Source organism: Cnephaeus nilssonii, assembly GCF_951640355.1.
Source record: "Cnephaeus nilssonii genome assembly, chromosome: 1".
Lineage (NCBI taxonomy): Eukaryota > Metazoa > Chordata > Mammalia > Chiroptera > Vespertilionidae > Cnephaeus > Cnephaeus nilssonii.
In genome coordinates this window covers 30,637,713-30,659,205 of record NC_137072.1, presented here as the reverse complement: position 1 = coordinate 30,659,205, position 21,493 = coordinate 30,637,713, and the positions used below count along the sequence as shown (strand labels likewise).

Below are 21,493 nucleotides of genomic sequence, written 5' to 3'. Positions count from 1 at the left end.
ACTCGGGATCGAACCAGCAACCATTCAGTGCTTGGAGAGATGCTCAACCAACCGAGCCACACTGCCACATTTTAATGGGGATATTGGTAAACAGGAGTGAGTAAAGGACAATTAAGAAAAGTTTAACTGTATCATAACCAACCTTTATTTTCTTAGGGATTGAAGAGGTTAATGACGATTTGCCAGAAGCACTTTCCTACAGATCCATCAAAATGTGTGGAGTATAATGCACTGTGAGATCTGTGTATAACGTGAAGATAACAATAAGAAACTTAAGGGAGCATGATATGGACTTCTGGAATTACCAATAGGAATGACGGAAGAAGAAAACTGGAGTTTCTAGACTCTGGTTTCTACCTAATGCAACTCGTGGTTTTAAGAACTGTCTTGGCTCTCATATCACATCTGACTGCATCCTGATTTGTGTCTTGCTTTTATTTTAAATAGTTGAAAAGCTAAGTTCTAATAGACTCTTCCCCATAGTTTAAATGTGTAAACAGTGGTCACAGAAGGAGGTTTAAAATGACTCTTTCCCTCTAGACCTGAAAGTTGCAGTTAGATTATTAAAAAGGAACATTTGAGGATGAACTTAAATGTTTCTGTATAATATGAATTTTACATTGTCTTTTATGTCATATTTTTAGAAAATATTTTTATATATTTCAACAAAAATATGGAACCGTTTAATGAAACTTATAGTCCTTAAATGTTTCTTGCAATAGAACTTGAATGTAAATGTTATGACTGTTTACTCAGATGTTATTTTTCTTGCATTTCAAAGCTTGCTTTTATCTTCTAATGAATGTAAATTTCATATTTGTCATCTCTTGGAACAGATAGAATTAACAGGAAATAGAAATTTGAAAATCAAAGATATACCCACAGAAGTTCAAAGTAAACCACAGTGCATAGAGGTCAAGGTGGGAAAATGGATTGTCAAGCCAGCCAAGAATGGGGACATTTTGATGCTTCTGGTTCTTCCTAGAACAGGGCTACCTGTAAGTTTCATCCTCATGAGACCTGGGGTGGACTGCCATTCCTAGCTCTCTCCCTCTGAGCAGCAGAAGGGTGCCATCATTCTCACTCCCTGACACAGTAGGTCCTGGGTCTGATTTCAACAAATGAGAACCTCTGAATCTTAGAGTGTCATACCCAGAGAATTGTGATGAATCACTGTGCCTGGGGAGTTGAGAGGGCTCCGTTAATAGAGGAAAGTTGGTAATAAAATGTTAGCAGGCCAGGTGGAGAGGCCGTACCAGATAGTGGTAAGAGTGGGGCTCTGTCTGAACTCAGAACTTCTAGCTTCAAATTTCAGCTCTCCACCTGACTGAATGACTGAGTGAGTAACAACCTGAGTCTCAGTTTCCTTATCGGTAAGGAGTAGTTAGTAATAGTAGTCCATGCCTCTTGGCATCGTTGTTGTGTTGTAAGTAAAAAAAAAAAAAATGCTTGGTACACTGCCTGGCAAATAAGACCTCAGTCAACGTTAGTCCTTATCATTAGAGTGAAGCCAAAGTAGCTGTCATGAACCCTGTGGTTAAGGGCAGTGTGTGTTCACATAATGTAACAGTGGTGGTGTTAGCAGCAGCTATGGTAGAAGAAACTTTGCACATTTACTATATGCAGGCTCTATGGTGCTCCCACTGTCAGCCAGCTCTGTGCTTACAAGAACAGAAGAGGTGGGAGCTAGAGTCAGCTGAGTAGGTAAGTGGATGTAGCTTCACAGCCACTTACTCTGGCCCCTCTGGGGAAGGCTTGAAAGCTGGTTTTGGCTACTTGTGGTCCGTGCCTGGGCTTGATTGTTTCTGCTGGCTACTTGCATGGATGGTGGCCGAGGCCTACTGTGCTAGATTGAATCAGGTTCCTCATCCCCCAACCCACCCCACTTCCCATTCTGGACTCTGTTTCTTAGACTTTCCTAAAATAAGACAATCTAGACCAGGGATTTTTCAACAATCTAGCCTCAGCACACTGGTGTGCTGCAAGAACTTTTAAAACATGCAATACCTGACTAGTTAGAGCACTGATCTCTTTTCTTAGGTTGTCAAGTAAAAAAAGACAACAGTCAACACAACAATAGCTGTTCAGTGTGAATGAATCAAATTAATACCGATTTTTTTGGTCAGATCGACAAAATATATTTTTGTGTGTGCTATAGAATTTTAGTAGTTTGTGTGCCATAAGATGAAAAAGGTTAAAAATCGCTGATCTAGTCTTTTGCTATGTAGTCATATTGTATAGGACTTGTTTATAAATATTGTTGACTGAATACTCCCACATTACCTTTTTAAAAAATATATATATTTTATTGATTTTTTTTACAGAGAGGAAGGGAGAGAGATAGAGAGTTAGAAACATCGATGAGAGAGAAACATCGATCAGCTGCCTCCTGCACACCTTCTACTGGGGATGTGCCTGCAACCAAGGTACATGCCCTTGACCGGAATCGAACCTGGGACCCCCCAGTCCGCAGGCCAACGCTCTATCCACTGAGCCAAACCAGTTAGGGCTCCCACATTACTTTTTGTTTATTCACCAGGCCACACACAGCATGGCAGTCAGTTAATTTCGCGTTCCTTCCCTTTTGTTAGTTAATATGCCACATAAAGAAGAAACCACATCACATGACAGCAGCACCTTCTAAAATTGATCAGTATGGATAGATAGTTGTAACATATTCTACTGGGCTGTGAATGTCAACCATTTTTGGCTTGGTTAGAGGGGGGCAGGTTCGAACTTGTAGATCCCTCAAAGAAAAGTTTTCCATTTCCCTGAAACTAAAGATTTCAGATGACTACAAATATCATATGGTTATATTAAAAGAAAGACCTCTTGCATTCTCTGAATCATGAAAATTGTAGTTTAGCAGTTACTACGTATTGTTCTTGGCTCTTTCTAAAATAATGAAGAAATATCTTAAAATCAATCACAACCCTGAAATAACTATATTCTTCCCTTTCTTCTTCCCTATCTCCTCAGACTCATATCCAAAGAAGTTGTTTCTTCTTAATTCAAATTTAAACACTGATTTCCCCTCAAAAGCCAATATACTACATTTCCTAGGAAAGAATATTCTTGTCAACTGTAAAGACTGAGCAATATTTTTCAGCATTGCAGGACAGAGCCTGCGGCAATATAGAAGTCATGGCTGTGACTTCAATTTTTGGGGAAAATAAAGCTGAGGTCAAAGACAGTTGACACATACATGTATATAGAGAACCATCCACTTCTTGTAGGAAGGAGGGGGAGTCCTGAGAGTCCAGAGCTAGGAAGGAAGCTGTCACTAATAAAAGACGTTAGGGATTTGCTGTGGGCTCTGAACCCTCAGAATCAGAGGAATGGGAAATAGGATTGATAGCAGTACATTTTTAAAGATATGTTTTACTGATTTCAAATGAGGAGGCCTGTCCATAGAGGGAAAGGAAGAACCAAGACAAGCAGCATAGAAGCCATCTATAAGAAAACTGCCAGTCAGGATAGGCTGGCTGTAAATTATGTAAAGCAAGATTAAGCAAGGGATTCTAAAATAAATGGGAGGTCATGTAAAATTAAGAGACTACTACATCATGATAAATTTTTCAAAGTGAACATCTCCCAAGTAACTAGCACCCAAGTAAGGCAAGATAATGTTATTAGCACCCCAGAAATCTCTCATACCTCTTTCTAGTCATAGCCATGTTTGTTGTTAATCCTTACCTGAGGATATTCTTTCATTGATTTTTAGAGAGTGTGTGGCAGGGAGGGGGAGAGATGAGAGGGAAACATTGATGCGAGAGAGACGCATTGACTGGCTGCCTCCCAACTGGGGCCAGGGATTGAACCTGCAACCTGAGACATGTGCCCTTGACCAGAAAGAAGGGAAGCTGAAACCCTTCAGTCCGAAGACTGATGCTCTATCCACTGAGCCAAACTGGCTAGGGCGTCATAGCCATGGTTTTGATTAAGCTCACAGGTTAATACACAGCACTTTAAAAAGGAACCATAAGTATATACGTTATAGGGTAGTAAGAGATACATACAAAGGGCTACTCTAAATTGACAAATAGAACCTGGTACCCCTGTCCTATCAGTTTCCAACTATCCTCCCTGCCACCTCTAAAAACCCTAAGGAAGCAACATAGGATATTGACTCAGTGTCTCAGAGAATATGTCTGAGTATCCGATTACTCCGCTAGATGATACACGGCTGTTGTCATTTTTTAAATCTGACAGTCTAAGGAAAAGAGGTCAGTGCCCCTGACTCAATGGTCAGGTATTGCATATCTTAAAAATTCTTGTGGCACATCAGTTGAAAATCACTGACCTAGAGGGGTGAGAGAAGAAAAAGTTCAGGGAAGCACCTTGGTGGAGGTGGCATTTGAGCCTTGCAGGCAGATCTGTATGGATCTGATAAGGGAAGAAGGACTTGCAGTCCTGATGGAGCAGCATGTCTGGGAAGCAGCAAGCATTCTGTTTAGCTGGCACAGTCAGTGCATGGAGAAATCTAGTGATACAGCTAGAAATACAGGTGAAATCCAAATTCAGGTTTAATAACATTGTTTCAAAAAGCTCTCTCATAGTATGGAACGATGGAATATAGAGTTAAATGACCAACTATCTCTTTAAGAATATTTCCAAACTTCTCACATGGTATAGAAGTCTCTTCACATTTGAGCACCTGAATTCCCTCCACTATTTATTTTGCTTGGAATGCTTATACATACTCTCTTTTTCCCACTAGCTAGCTAGCTTTTATGCATCCTTTGATACTTGGTTCAAATGAAAGCATCTGTCACTTCACCAAAGAGTTGAATTCCTTCACTTCCCTAATTACCAAACCAAGGCCAGTTCCCTGTGGGGTTCTTCCCATAACATCTTATCTACACCAACACCTATCACACTATATTAATTACTAACTTCTGTTTTTTACCACTTATATATGAGCTCCTTGAGATTCATCTTTGTACCTTTGCATCTAAGATGGGATAAATGTTCAGTGCAAGTTTATCAAATACAATAAAGGAGGAGACTATTTCAATAATCTAAAGGAAAGGTTCTAAAGCATGAAAGTGGGAAATGAAAAGTTTAGGGCAGATACCAAAGCTCATGTGTTTTACTCATAGGAGAAACCTTCAGGACCCCACCCTAAATCTATTCTTATTTTAAGAATCCTATCTAATAAAAGATAAACATGCAAATTGACCGTACCTCCACTACACCCACAAGCCATGCCCACCAGCCAATCAGGAGCGAGTGTGCAAATTAACCCAACCAAGATGGCGGCAGCCACGGAGCTGGAGTGAGCAGGCGGCTTGGGTTGCCCCCGGTGATGGAGGAAGCCAAGCTTCCCGCCTATTCTGGCCGGCCCTGGCCTCCGTTCAAGGCTACAAAGTTTCAATTATAGAAGATAAATAAATCCCAGATACCTGCTTCCAGCCGGCCGTGGCCTCCGCTCAAGGAGGTGCTAAAAAAAAAAAGCAAAAAAGGAAGGGCTGGGAGCTTGGGTCGCCGGGGGCTATGGCTAGCCTGCAAACAGCCATCAGCCCTTCACCCAGGCTGGCCAGGCACCCCAGTGGGGACCCCCACCCTGTAGAGGCTGTGGTCAGCCTGCAAACAGCCATCAGCCCCATATCCAAGCTGGCCAGGCACCCCAGCAGGACCCCCACCCTGATTCGGGACACCCTTCAGGGCAAACCAGCCGGCCCCCACCCGTGCACCAGGCCTCTACTAATAAAAGGATAATATGCTAATTAGACTGGGAGACCTTCCAGGAGACCTTCCGGACGTTCTTCTGGACAAAGCCATGGTGGCGGGGCCGAGGTAGAGGCGGTTAGAGGCCAAGAGGGGAGGGCAATTGTGGGTGATCAGGCCAGGATGGGACGGCAGTTGTGGGTGATCAGGCTGGTGGGGGGTGGGGCAGTTGGGGGCAAGCAGGCCAGTGGGGAGGGAAGGTGGGGGTGAGCAGGCCAGCAGGGGAGGCAGTTGGGGGTGAGCACACTGGCACGGGGGGCAGTTGGGGGTGATCAGGCTGGTGGGGGGCATTTGGGGGCGATCAGGCTGGCAGCAGGGGGCAGTTGGGGGCGAGCAGGCTGGCAGGCAGAGTGGTTAGGGGCAATCAGGCAGGCAGGTGAGCAGTTAGGAGCCAGCAGTCCCGGATTGTGAGAGGGATGTCCGACAGCCCATTTAGGCCTGATCCCTATAAACTGGCAGTAGGACATCCTTCGAGGGGTCCCAGATTGGAGAGGGTGCAGGCCGGGCTGAGGAACACCCCCTGCCACCCCCTGTGCACGAATTTTGTGCACCGGGCCACTAGTAATTTTAATAAACACAATCATCAGACTTTATAACCTACAAAAATATAGTTTCTAATAAAGAACCTGAATCATTAAGAAAAGGTTAAATTACAGTTGAGTATACTTCAGCTTAACAAGATAGAGACATGTACTATTTCCAAAATGTTTTCACCCAAATAAACATGAGGCGCTTCTTTTTTGCACACATCAGTTTACTGACATTCTGTGATAGACTGTAGCAAAACAGAACCTCATACACTTTGTGAGGGTGTAAATTGACACAATTTTTATGGATATTAATGATCAATAGCTCTAGAAATTTAAAAGAGGGATATTCTTTGGCCCAATAAATCTACTTATATAAAGTTACCTTGCAGATACACAGGGTGTCCCCCAAAAAATGTATATATACTTTGAATAATTATAAAGGCAGTGTTTATTAAAATACATTTCATTTTCCAACCCTTTATTGAAGAGACTGTCTTTATTGTATGTTCTTGCCTCCCTTTTCAAATATTGAGCATAATGGCTTGGGTCGATTTCTGGGGTCTCTGTTATGTTCTACTGATCTATATTCCTGTTCTTGTGCTAGTACCAAGCTGTTTTGATTACAATGGTTTTGTAGTATAATTTGATATCATCCCTCCTACTTTGTACTTCTTTCTCAAGATTGCTGAGACTATTTGGGGTCTTTCTTGGTTCCATATATATTTGTAGTATTTGTTCTCCAAAAATGCTGTTGAAATATGCCATTGGTATTTTAGCCCTTTGCACTCGCTTGCTTTTTTCTCTAGCTGCTACCAATGCTAACCGTGTCGAGTCACACTCGACATCCGAGTGCAAAAGGTTAATAGGGATTGATTTGAATCTATAGATTGCTTTGGGTAGTATGGACATTTTGATTATGTTAATTCTTCTATTCCTTGAACATGGTATATTCTTACATTTGTTTGTATCTTCCTCTATTTATTTCAATGTCCTGTAGTTTTTCTGAATACATGTCATTTATCTCCTTGGTTAAGTTTATTTCAAGGTATCCTATTTTTGTTGTTGCAATGGTAAATGGGATGTTTAGTTTTTAAAGACCTGACCTTGTAGAAACATATACTTTCTCAAGGATACTTGCCCTGCTGATTGTATCTAGAGGTTAATTTGAGTTCAAGCTGTTATTACAACAAAAAGCCAACGAGGCAGGTGAACAGGACTGCTTTTACTACTGAAGTAAAAGAGTCCCTTAGCCCTCTCTTTCACAGAAACCTGTCAGAGTAATCTGTTCATCCATTGCTCAGGGTCTGCTGGTCAGCCCTGGCAATGTTCCACCATAACATGTGGATTATCAGGTCCCCAGTAGGTGCAGTTGTAGTGGTTAATTGAACTATTTAAATGTAGCCTCATTATTTCATTCAGTCTTTGTTGGAAAGTGTGTATCTTCTACACATCTTGCCAAGTACCAGTTGCAATACTCCACTCTTAGGTCTGATCATCTTCATTGATTGCATGGACTAATCTTGGAAGTCACTTTTCCAATGGTAGTGCTTTAAAATACGATGGACAATTTTGAAATTTCTACATCACGACTTGTTTGCCGCACAGATTTTCTTGGACTTTGGTGATTCTTTTCCAGTACCCTTTCTTGCTCTGTGGGGCTTGTTGATGTCTGTGGTCTTCCGGAATGCTTTTTGTGAACATTCTGAAAACTAGTCCCATTGGCTTCAAGTGACGGTAAGTCTCGTAGGTGGACCTGTTTGAAAATCCCTCATAAATTGTCTTTGTACTTCAACTGCATTTTCAAACTTCCAGTAGCATTTTAGGATGAATTTCCTTTGTTCAAAGCTGAGTCTGGCTGCCATTATTAATTCCAATGGGTTAAATCTGAAAAGAAAGAAACATCAATGGAGCTATCAGCTGTTAAAGTGTGTATACATTTCTTTGTTGTTAATCCTCACCCGAGGGTATTTTTTCATTGATTTTTAGAATAGAAGGGAGGGGGAAGAGACAGAGAGAGAAACATCAATGTGAGAGAGACACATTGATTGGTGGCCTCCCGCATGCGCCCTGACTAGGGCTGGGGATTGAGCCTACAACAGTGATGGCGAACCTATGACACGCGTGTCAGCACTGACATGCGTAGCCATTTCTGATGACACGCGGCCGCATGCCGAGGATGAAACATTTGCTGCTCCTGAGGATGAAACATTTGCGACTAGAGTCTTGGAGTTAGTTTTTTCCTCAAAGTGACACACTGCCCGAGTTATGCTCAGTTTTTTGGCGAAGTTTGACACTCCATGCTCAAAAGGTTGCCCATCACTGGCCTACAACCAAGGTGCATGCCCTTGATTGGAATCAAACCCGTGATCCTTCAGTCTGCAGGCCAGCACTCTATCCAGTGAGCCAAACCAGCTAGGGCGTGTGTATACATTTTTGGGGGACACCCTATAGTTCTGGTGTTCTAAATAAAAGACATGCATTCACTTAGCACTCTTTGTAACAACAAAAGACTACACAACCCACAAACCTATCAGTACGGTTAGAGCTAATTAATCTATTTCACCCATACATTGGAAAATTATAGAGCAGTTCAAAAGAATAAGATAAATCTACAGGTACCTACATGTTAGGTGAATAACAAAATTTGCATACACTAATAATACCATATATATGAAAAGGATATATTTCTTGTTAATCCTCACCCAAGGATATTTTTTCCATTGATTTTTAGAGAGTAGGAGGGAAGGAGATAGAAACATAGGTGTGAGAGATTGGTTTTCTCCTGTACCCTGATGGGGCCAGGAACCGAGCCCGCAAGCAAGGTATGTGCCCTTGACTGGAATTGAACCTGATACCCTGCGGTCTGCAGGCCGGTGCTCTAACCACTAAGCCAAACCAGCTAGAACGAAAAGGATATATTTTGGTATGTCTGTAAATTCATAGAAAACAGTTTGTCAGGATAAACACCCACTTTTTTTTATCCTCATCCAAGGATGTTTATTGGTTTTAGAGAGTAAGTGAGTGAAAGAGAATGAGAGAAACATCAATGTGAGAGAGAAGTATAAATTGCTTGCCTCCTGTATATGCCTCGACCAGAGACCTAACCAGCAACCTTTCTGGTATATGAGGTGATGCTCCAACCAACAGAGCTCCCTGCTAGGGCAACACCCACTTCCGAACACTTCCTTTAAGAAGAGGAATAGAAGGAAGGTTTGGGGTTGGGTTTTGGAGGGTTTTTTTCATTTTGCATTCTAACTTTATACAAGAAAAATGTATGTATATATTACATTTGTAGTTAATAAAAATAACAGACAATAGTATGATGATTACCCAAAAGAAAGGAGGTAGAAGAGAGTATAGGGAAAATAAATGGTGATGGAAGGAGACTTGTCTTGGGGTGGTGAACACACAACACAATATACAGATAATGAATTGTAGAATTGTACACATGAAACAATTTTATTAACCAATGTCACTCCAATAAATTCAATAAAAATATAACTAAATTAGGTGGAACCAGGTTCACAAAAGCCTTACTTGAAAGCCGTGCTACTGAATGATCCCCAGAAAGGTAAAAGCTGCCACTCAGAACACAGTATCTGTGCCATTTGTATGTGTGTGTGCACCTGTGAACAAGCCAAATTCTCCCAATAACTTGAGGGTCATGTAGGACAGGCACACATATTATTCGCATTTAAAGTGTTTCTTAGATTACCTGAACTCCTGAGAGGACAGGCCCTCCACAGGCCCACAAATTTAAGGCTAGTCAGGTTACCAGTCACCACGTGCTCCCCAAGAAGCACCAGCATCCAGGCGCAAGCAGACTTCTTAGAATTCTTCAGGAAACCATGGGCTCTGGTGGAGACGGGTTCTTGATCTAGCAGCTGCTTTCCAATCTGCTGTGGTATTTGAGAACATGGCCTTTCCTTCCCAGAAATTAGCCTCCATCCCTCTAAGGTTGCCCCAAAGATGTCCAAGCCAGAGTTGCAGAAGCCAGAGGGTGGGGTGGAGGTCGGGGGCGGGGGGGTGGGGGGGAGCAAACTCAGATGTGCGGGAGCAGTGCTATGTCAGGAATTGTTAGAATTTCTCCAGAAAACTGTCGGCTGAGGTGGGGATAGGTGCTTGGTCCAGCAGTTACACTCCAATCTGCTGTGGTGTTTGAAAAAGAGCCTCACCTTCCTTTGAGAAGTCACATTGAGAAGCCAGGTTCTGATTCCCAGAAGGCCTCCGTCTGTTAGGGATTACTATCCTATTGTAGTTAAGCAAACTGAGGCTCAGAAGTAGTAGAGTGACTTGCCCAAGTTACCAAGGCAAGTATGTCTGGGCCCAAACCACGAGCTTTGAACATTCCCCTATGTGCTGTCTCCATAAATACTAAGGTCCATGATCTAGGTTAGGACTTCTGGAGCAAAAGACCCTCCCCTCTTACTCCACTCTCCTTAACTCCCGAACTCCAACAGCAGTTTGTCCCCAGATAGGTCTAAATGATTTCTGGAACTTCCAAAAATACTATCCTTGAAGAAGCAAGATTTGTCATCCAAGCACATACATATATGTATGTCTTCTTCAGTTCACATATACTCAAAACTGTCACACCTTCCAACACCCTGTGTCTCACAGGCATCTCACACTCACACTTACCACCCTCATTCACAGAAAGGACAGTTTTTTAGGGTGCTTATGGAAGAGGTGACTGAGACACTTAGGCCCTGCACTTCAGTGATTTTGTAAAAAAAAGATGTCAGTACCAGTGATACCATTATAATGAACTTAGTTATTAATAACAGGAAAGGAGCAAAGGGAAGGCCAAATATAGGCATGTAACTTGTGCAGCTTTGCTAGGAAGCTGCAGTTTACTAATAACACTCCCCAGTGAGCCACCAGTCTATTCCCTGCAGATCATGGGGGAAGGGATTGAATGAGGGGGGAAGGCACTGAAAGGGGGAGAGGGAGGGGACATAGACACGTGCCCCGTAAAGTTTGGGTGAAATAGGGAAGGTACTTTTGGCTGTCAGTCACACCTGGGAACAGATCATTGACCAGAGTAGGCATGGCCACTGTAAGCATCGGAAGATTTGGGATATTTAATCCCCTGAAAAAAGGAGTTCACTCTCTGGGCTCCTGGCCCTCTTGATTCTTTTGGGACTCTTGTTGCAGGGGGTGTGCTCTTTGCTCCCCTGCATTTGTCCACATGGCTCACAGCTATGTGAACCACACAATGGACTAATTGGCTGCAATTAGCCTAATGCTAAACCGGACCCAATTCCAACATGGAACAGAAGCTCTGGACTCTGGCTTTGCTTTTAGCTCTACTACTAGTAAAACCCCAGCTGCACTTATTCCAGGTCTGGATTAAGGGAAATGGGACTTTGGAAAACTAGGTATGTAATTCCACGCAAATAAAAATCACTCATCCTCGAAAGAAAGAAAGAAAGAAAGAAAGAAAGAAAGAAAGAAAGAAAGAAAGAAAGAAAGAAAGAAAGAAAGAAAGAAAGAAGAAAGAAAGAAAAGAAAAGAAGAAAGAAAAGAGAAAGAAAGAAAGAAAGAAAGAAGAAAGAAAGAAAGAAAGAAAGAAAGAAAGAAAGAAAGAAAAGAAAAGAAAAAAGAAAAGAAAAGAAGAAAGAAAGAAAGAAAAGAGAAAGAAAGAAGAAAGAAAGAAAAGAAAAGAAGAAAGAAAGAAAGGAAAGAGAAAGAAAGAAAGAAAGAAAGAAAGAAAGAAGAAAGAAAGAAAGAGAAAGAAAGAAAGAAAGAAAGAAAGAAAGAAAGAAGAAAGAAAGAAAGAGAAAGAAAGAAAGAAAGAAAGAAAGAAAGAAAGAAAGAAAGAAAGAAAGAAAGAAAGAAAGAAAGAAAGAAAGGAAGGAAGGAAGGAAGAAAGAAAGAAAGGAAGAAAAAGAGCCTCAATCCCTCTGGAGGTGGAGCCTGAACCCAAAGCAAAGCAAGAACTACAGTCTGTGACAGAGTTGCGGAGACCAGCAGGGCCTGGGTTAAACTCAAATGTGGGGGCATTAGAACTGTTCCTGCACTTAAAACAGAAGTCGAAGTTGCTCTTGGTATCAAGTCAGGAACAGGAGGTGAGGTGGGCTTCAGGGCAGCGCACAGAGCCACTAGGAGTGATGAGCTGAAGTCACATTCTCGCAGAGTCCGTGCCAGTTGTGGAAGCCAGCTGGGCCTGGGCCAGACTGGAACGTGGGGGTGGATAAGGGAACAGCGCCACATCAGGACTTCTTAGAATTTCTCTGGGAAACCTTCGGCTGAGGTGGAGATAGGTGGCTGCTCCAGCAGCTACTTTCCAGTCTGCTGTAATTTAGGGAAGTTGGCCTTTTCTTCACGGAAATGAGGCTCAATCCCTCTCAGGTTGCCACAGAGGCAGAGTCTGAGCCCTCAGCAAAGCAAGAACCAGAATCTTGGGCAGTGTTGTGAAAGCTGGCAAAGCCTGGACCACACTCAGATGTGGGGGCAGATCTCCCAGCCTCAAGGCACAAGTCTGAGTGGCTCTTGGTGTCAAATCAGGAAGAGAAACCCTGAGGTGAAATGGCCCTCAGGGCAGCGCCCAGATCCACTAGGAGCCACTGAGCAGGAGTCACATTCTCACCTGGTGGTGGTGAGGTGGGTGTCATCAATGCCAGAATCAGTCAGTAGTTAACCGAAGTGTCTCACAGATGCTGCGGCCACATCAACTGCCTAGTGCAGTGGTCAGCAAACTGCGGCTCGCGAGTCACGTGCGGCTCTTTGGCCCCTTGAGTGTGGCTCGGCGTTAGAACCACTTCTTCAAAATAGACTCGCCCAGGCTGAAAACCGACTTCTGCGCATGGGCCATGAAGTTTCAATCGCACTGTACGTGCGCGCCCGCACGTGCTATTTTGTGGAACACTCAAGGGGCCAAAGAGCCACATGTGGCTCGCGAGAGCCGTGGTTTGCCGGCTACTGGCATAGAGGCTCCGCTCTCCTGGGCCTTCCAATGGCTGGGATGGGAGGTGGGCGGGCATCCCTGGGTCCTCCTGCTGGCACCCATACTGCTGACGGCCACTGTGGGCAGTGGCTTGATGTACCAGCCCAAGGATGAAGAAGAGGACCTTGAGGAGCAGTACACCCCAATTGGAAGCCCGGCCAAGGCTAAATGAGGCTTTGTGCAGGGCCATTTCACACCACTGACCACTCTTATCCCTTCTCCATCTCCTTATTTGCATTCACTACAATTGTTGTTACCTTAAAGTGAACACCTATTGTTGTTGCAAGTTCTGGACGTCTGTGAACCTCAAGAGCAGGCTAGCCTTGCCCACACTATTCTCCCCAATGATGATCTTCAGGGTGGCTGGCACATCCTTGTTCATCCTGACCCTTGACAAGTATCAACTTTGAACCTAGCTGCCCCATCTGGCTCTCAACCCTTCACCAGGGAGAGCTGCTTGTGCATGAGGTAGGGGTCCTGCAGATACACTGGGGACCCATGTGCCGGAGCCAAAAGCAAGGAGGGCTGGCCAGGGAGTGCAGAGCAGATGGGGGAAACGCTGGTGCCCTCCATCCGGCACCCAGTGCCAACGGGGAATAGGGGCGGTGCACGCCAGTGGCAGTGGTGGGTGGTGGTGGTGTATGAACAAGCTCCTGCCAAGGTTCCAGCACCAACCAGAGGGGCATGGGATGGGCGTGAAAGGGGTGCATGGATGCATTGGGGTCCCAGGTATCAAAGCAACAGGCAGGGCAACTGGAGTGGAAAGAGGCAGAGGGGCACTGTGGCAGCAGCAGCAAGGCTGAGAGGTACAGGAGGGACTGGCCCACGCATCCAGCTTTGATTTGTGTCTGTGGGATGGGCCTTGTGGTGGAACTCGCGGCCAGAGGAAGGGTCTGACCGGCACACCCAGCCGTGAATCTGAGGGGCCCTTTATTTTCTGGTAGAACTTTTGGCAGAGAGCAAGATGGAGGGTGGACAATGGGGCCCAAAAAAGAGGATCGGTCCTGCCCACCTCGAGTGGAGGGTTCTGCTCCACCCTTAGGTGCCTGGAGGCAAGGGGGAACGACTGGGCTGGAAATCTGCACAGTTGCAGCTTGGTCTGGCAGTATGGGGGACTCAAACATAAGGACTAGCACGAGCCTGGGTGAAGGCCCCACCCAGCTGGAGCCAGCCATGCTGAAAGATCAGAGTGCCAAGTAGGGCCGATTTTTTAATTTATTGTTTAATCCCCTCCTACATAAAGGAGAGGCGAGGGGGTGCCAGCACCTAGGCACAGTTGAGGCATTGGAAGGCAAGGAAGTGCCTGCCTCATCCTCCTATAAGCTACAGGCACCTCACACCTGTGGGAATGGCTACCATCAATAAACCAACAAACAGCCCTAACCGGTTTGGCTCAGTGGATAGAGCGTCGGCCTGCGGACTCAAGGGTCCCAGGTTCGATTCCAGTCAAGGGCATGTACCTTGGTTGTGGGCACATCCCCAGTAGGGGGTGTGCAGGAGGCAGCTGATTGATGTTTCTCTCTCATCGATGTTTCTAACTCTCTCTCCCTCTCCCTTCCTCTCTGTAAAAAATCAATAAAATATACTTTTTTAAAAAAAATAAAATAAACCAACAAACAAGTGCTGGTGAGGATGTGGAGGAAAACGGAACCCTAGGTACACTGTTGGTGGTGGGAATGCAGATTGGTGCAGCCACTATGGAAAACAGTATGAAACTTCCTTTAAAAATGAACAATAGAACTGTCATTTGACCCAGTGATCCCACTTCTAGGAATATATCCTAAGAATCCTGATTTACCAATCAGAAAGAATGTATGCACCTCTATGTTCATAGCTGTGCAATATACAATAGCTAAGAACTGGAAACAGCCCAAGTGCCCATCAGTAGATGGGAAAAAAAGCTGTGGTACATTTACTAGTATACCGTGGAATACTATGCAGCAGTAAAATAAAAGGATCTCTTACCCTTTGAGACAGCATGGAGGGACCTGCAGAGTATTATGCTAGGTCAGTGGTCGGCAAACCGCGGCTCGTGAGCCACATGTGGCTCTTTGGCCCCTTGAGTGTGGCTCGGCGTTAGAACCACTTCTTCAAAATAGACTGGCCCAGGCCGAAAACCGACTTCTGCGCATGGGCCACGACGTTTCAATCGCACTGTACGTGCGCGCCTGCACATGGCATTTTGTGGAAGAGCCACACTCAAGGGGCCAAAGAGCTGCATGTGGCTCGCAAGCCGCGGTTTGCCGACCACTGTGCTAGGTGAAATAAGCCAGTCAGAGAAAGACAAGTATCATATGATTCACTCATATGTGAAATCTAATGAACAAAATAAACTGATGAACAAACTAGATCCAGAGACACAGAAGCATGGAACAGACTGTGGAATCTCAGAGGGAAGGTGGGTGTGGGTGGGTGTGAAGAGATCTTATTAATCAATGTCAACCCAATAAATTTAATAAAAAATGTATTTTAGCATATCCCAAAATGAGACAGGTTGTAAATATAGGAGTTATTTATTTATTTACTTATTTAAAATATTAGAGGCCTGATGCATGAAATTCATGCAAGGGGCTTGACCCTCACAGCCCCGGCTGGCCCTTGCAGCCCCAGCCGGCCCTTGCAGCCCCAGCCGGCCCTTGCAGCCCCAGCCGGCCCTCACAGCCCCAGCTTCATCTGAATATCAGACGGTCGTTCTGCTGTTCGGTCTAATTAGCATATTAGCTCTTTATTATATAGGATACTAGAGGCCCGGTACATGAAATTCATGCACGGGGGGCAGGGGGAGGGTCCCTCAGCCCAGCCTGCACCCTCTTGCAATCCGGGACTGCTGGCTCCTAACCACTCACCTGCCTGCCTGCCCAATCACCCCTAACCACCTCTGCCTGCTGGCCTGATTGCCCCAACTGCTCTCCCCTGCTGACCTGATTGCCCCTAACTGCTCTCCTGCTGGCTTGTTCGCCCCCTAACTGCTCCCCTGCCAGCCTGATCGCCCCTAACTGCCTCTGCCTCGGCCCCCACCACTGTGGCTTTGTCTGGAAGATGTCCAGTCTAATTAGTATAGATTTGTATTGATTTCAGAGAGGAAGGAAGAGTGGGAGAGAAATATGAATGATGAGAGAGAATCATTGATTGGTTGCCTCCTGCACACTCCCCACTGAGGATCAAGGCCACAACCTGGGCATGTGCCCTGACCAAGAATCAAACTGTAATCTCCTGGTTCTTAGGTCGACACTCAACCACTGAGCCATGCCAGTCAGGCATAGGAGTATTTTAAATATAAACAGATTGGGTAGTGAAGACCTGGGGGAGTGGGGAGGGAAGGGCTGGGAGAAGGCAGTAAAGGAGAGAAAATGGGAGATATCTGTAATACTATCAACAATAAAAATATATTTAAAAAGAAAAAATATATAAACAGCATTGATTAAGCATATAAGCATAAACAGAATAAATTATTCACTGAAAAAATGCAATAAATTCTACCATTGTCTAATTCATACTTATAACTACTATTTTATCACCTATTCACAGTAAGAACCATCTAGTTTATTTGCCCTGCTATAGCAAAATACTATTTTGTTTTGTTTTTTTTTTTTGGTTAATCCTCACCTGAGGATATTTTTTCATTGATTTCTAGGAAGAAAGCGAAAGACAGAAACATCGATGTGAGAGAAATACATTGACTGGTTGCCTCCTGCATGAGCCATCACTGTGGGCCCTGGCCAGGGAGAAGCCTGCAACCCAGTTATGTGCCCTTGAATGGAATCGAACCCAGGACCCTTTGGTCTGCAGGCCGATGCTCTATCCACTGAGCCAAACCAGGTAGAGCTGAAAATACTATCTTGTTCTCTTCTGATTTCTACCATGAACATTTATACTTTAAAATTTACAAAAATGATTATATAAATTATTCTTCCCCTTCCAAAATACATAATGCAAAAGCACCACAGGATGTCCTTCACAATTTACTATTATGAAAGACTAGAGGCCCAGTGCACAAGATTTGTGCACTCGGGTGGATAGGGGGCCCTCAGCCCAGCCTGTGCCCTCTCGCAGTCTGGGAGCCCTTGGGGGGTGTCCAACTGACGGCTTAGTCCCGCTCCCCATGGGGAGCGGGACTAAGCCGTTAGTAGGACATCCTTAGCACTGTTTCAGAGGCAGGAGAGGTTCCTGCCATTGCCGCTGCACTCGCCATGGCTTCTGGCTAGAAGGCGCTCCCTCTGTGGGAGCCCAATGACCACCAGGGGGCAGCTCCTGTGTTGAGCGTCTGCCTCCTGGTGGTCAGTGCACATCATAGCGACCGGTCATTCCGCTGTTCGGTCAATTTGCATATTAGCCTTTTATTAAATAGGATTGGAGGGATTACTAGCCCTGGATCATCTGTTCCATGAAGATAATTTAAAATAAACCAGGCTAAAAGAAATCCACTTTATAAAGTTATATTTGCAAACAAACAATAATTCTCCCCCAATTCTTATTTTCCATAAAGGCTATCCTTAGTCACAATCAGAATAGCTCTTCACTGTTAAAACTTCTATTATACCAGATTATATTTTTCTCTATCTCACAATCTATTGTAAACTACAGCATACAGTACATTTCTCAGTAAAATTCTAAAAATAAAACACCCTCCATTTAAGTTACTAATTTATTTCCCCATACTCCCTGAATATCCTCATTATAGTCAAAATGTCTGCAGCCTTTTCCCCATAAAAATGTGGAAACTGAGTTGCATCCTTTAAAAACTCCACCTGCTGCTGGGAGATAGTCCTCATCTACCCGAGACTGCATAAATTTGCCCTTATCCAGAATTCATTTTTCATCCATTCGCCTGGTTCTAGCAATTAGTACCCTCAAAGGCTGGCTCTCCTTTACTGACTTCTCAAAGAACCTTTTAATCTGACCTGATTACCACTCCTCAAACCTCTCTGCTTTACTGGCAGTTCCCAGAATGCACTATGGGAATGCAGGCTAAGGCAGGGAACCTTTTCCCCATCAGACTCAGTTATAAGCATCACTCCCTCTTGAAAGCATTTCTAGACCCCACTCTAAGGCCTTCGGATCAACCCAGGCATGTTTTTATTATTTCTGGAGGCCCAGTGCACAAAATTCGTGCACAGTAGGGTCCCTAGCAGCTGCTGGCTGCCAGCTGGGGCCTCCCTTCGCACTCACCTTGGCCTAGCACTGTCCGCTCACCTGCTCTACCATCCTGCCGTGGTCCCGCTCTCATCGGGGCCCATTGGGACGGGCAGCACCTCCACTGCTGCCCGCTGCCTGCGCTACATTGCCAACGCTCGCCATGTTTGAGCTGCCCCCTGGTGGTCAATGCATGTCTAACTCCATATTGGTTGAACTCCCGCCGTAGGGACAATTTGCATTTTATTATATAGGATATATAGGACTAGAGGCCCAATGCACAAAATTCGTGCATGGGTAGGGTCCCTAGGCCTGGCCGGTGATCAGGGCCGATCTGTGGGGTGATGAGTGAGACAATTGGGGGCGGGGGGCACTTTGGCTGGCCTGGGGCCTGTGGGCAGCTCCTGCATTGAGCATCTCCCCCCTGGTGATCAGTGTGTGTCATAGTGACCAGTTGTTCCACCGCTGGTTCCACTGGTTGTTCTGCCTTTTGGTCGATTTGCATGTTAGGCTTTTATTATATAGGACTATTTCCATAGAGACCAAACTCTGCGAGCAGGGACAGAATCTTGCTCATCTTGCAACTGCTGTTCAGAACATATGGTCTGGGCAACGGGTGACGCTTACTTGCTCATCTTGCAACTGCTGTTCAGAACATATGGTCTGGGCAACGGGTGACGCTTACGAGATGCTTGCGTGAACACCGAGGCTAACACACCGCTTTAAAGGCACACAGACGGAGGTGACACCGGAGCCACGTCTTCCTGCCAGGAAACCCCGCGTCTCTGAGGGTCTGACTGGTGGAGCTCCGCGGCCCAGGAAGGAAAAGCTTCCCTCCGCTCCGCCCGGCTCAGAGGGAGCGAGTGCGCCGGCCACAGGTGACACGGGCCTGGCCACCGGGGACCCGGCAACTTTGCCCAAACATGGCCCACGGAGGGGAGAGAGAAACGTCCTGGGGCCCAAAGCAGGCGGACAGACAGGCAGACGGTGCAGAATGGGGAGAAGAGAGGAAGAGCCCGAGGCCCGGTGACCTGAGGCAAATAAAGGAAAGCGGCGGCGGGCGCGAAGGAAACTGAGGGGGCGGGGGTGGGTGGGGTGGTCCCGCCTGGAGTCCGAGGGCGCCGGCGGCCGGGGGACCGGCCCGGGACCTCCCGCCCCACTGCGACGTGGCCTAAAGCCGCGGCCTCCCGTCCCGGTGCCCCCGGGGAGGCGCCGACCCTCCCCATGGGCCGCAGCGGCGCACCAAGGCCCAGGCGCCGCGGTGAGGGAAGGCTGGGCGCACTCAGCGTCAGCCCGTGCCGGCCCGGACCGCAGCCGGCGCCAACCCCTGCGCCGAGTCCGCAGGGCGCGTGCGGGCGCGAGGTCAGGGAAGCGAGCGGCACCGAGAGAGGCACTCACTGACCCCTGCCGGCGGGAGGACCGCACTGCACCTCCCTCCCGTCGGCGTCCTTCTCTTCTGCCAAAAGGTGTCGCAGTGGTTCAAGTTTGTGAAATTTCAGACTCCCAGGAGAGCTTTGCAGTGACCTCAGATAGTGAGGAAGAGAAATGGTCCAAGGCTGTCAAGATCGTCTTTGGGAGCCAACTGTGTTCTAATCGGAGAGAAGGAGAGAATCCCTCCCAACCCTTCGTTCTCATTCGTTCAAAACCATTCCATTCATCTGTAGGCACAATGCTGAACGTTAATCACCATAGGCGAGATGAATGGAAAAGCTGATGCAAAAGAAATGGCAACAAGCACTGAATTAACTGTACAACTAAGGAAACAATAGATATACTAGAGCAGTGATGGGCAACCTTTTGAGCTTGGTGTGTCAAACTTCGCCAAAAAACTGAGCATAACTCGGGTAGTGTGTCACTTTGAGGAAAAAACTAACTCCAAGACTCTAGTCGCAAATGTTTCATCCTCAGGAGCAGCAAATGTTTCATCCTCGGCATGCGGCCGCATGTCATCAGAAATGGCTACGTGTGTCAGTGCTGACACCCGTGTCATAGGTTCGCCATCACTGTACTAGAGACATGGTTCACAAATTCATGCATGGGTAGGGGGCTGTGGGAGGTTGGCCAGGGGGAGGGACCGCAGGAGGTTGGCTGTGGGAGTGCACTGACCACCAGGGGGCAGCTCCTGCATTGAGCGTCTGCTCCATGATGGTCAGTGTGCAACATAGCGACCCGTTGTTCGGTCACTTAGGCTTTTATATATATAGACATGGAGTTTAACGTTATATAAATTATAAAGCCTCTCAATTAAAAAATGATAAAACAAAAGTTGAGAGGAAAAAAGAAAATGGGATTTGTGTAAATATGACTTTCATATCTATAATTGGGGGTTAAATATTTCAAGCTGATAAATCAAAGAGTAGAGATATAAGTATATATCTTAGGACAAAGGAACATACTGAGAAAGAATATAATAAACTAAAATCTGGCAATTAAGAAAAAGGAGAAAATGAAATATAGTAAGGAGTCAATAGACAATCTAAAGAAATAGATAATTAAGGACATCAGATAACATTATAATTATTATGGTAACCCAGAACAAAAATACAAACCTTTCAAGTTATCAAAACACATACACACAACGACAACAAATCAAACAAAATCACATAGTGAAATCTTTGAAAAAATTACAAAACAGAAAGCATAACAAAACAATATGACAGAACTAAGATCAAACATCTTACATGTATAAACATAAATGAGCAAAATTGTCTTATTTAAAATATACAGCTTTAGATCGGAACACAAACCATAACACAACTTTATGTTGTATACAATTTAGAGTGATTTTAAAAGTTGGAAAATACAAGAATAGAAAAACTATACCAGGAATATGCAAACATAAAGAAACCAGGGATCATAAACTTCCTATTACACAGGGTTGATTTCATGACAGAAAGCATTGAATGAGATTAAGAAGGGCATTTTATAATCATAAGAGTTATAATTCACAATTAAGATATAGGAATATTTGTGCACCAAATAACATAATTTCATTATTCATAACAAAAATGATAGGAGATATAAAGAAAATAAAAAGACAGAAATAATTGGTATAGTTCTTGCCAGCTTAAAAGCACAAGAGATAAATGAGGATAGAGAAGAGCTAAATATATAATTAATATGGAAGATCTAACATATCAAACTCATTACA

The 21,493-nt window shown here is 45.1% G+C and overlaps 1 protein-coding gene across 2 annotated transcripts in view; it reads left to right on the top strand.

The window, feature by feature from the left end:
- LOC307098053 (pre-mRNA-splicing factor 18) overlaps positions 1-741 on the top strand; it is a 37,208-nt gene extending 36,467 nt beyond the window's left edge. For both annotated transcript variants that reach the window (XM_079768467.1, XM_079768468.1), the window contains one exon: positions 157-741. In XM_079768467.1, the coding sequence (XP_079624593.1) occupies positions 157-237 (81 nt within the window). In that variant the 3' untranslated portion in view covers positions 238-741. The remainder of the gene's footprint in view (positions 1-156) is intronic.
- The last annotated feature ends 20,752 nt before the right edge of the window (positions 742-21,493 follow it).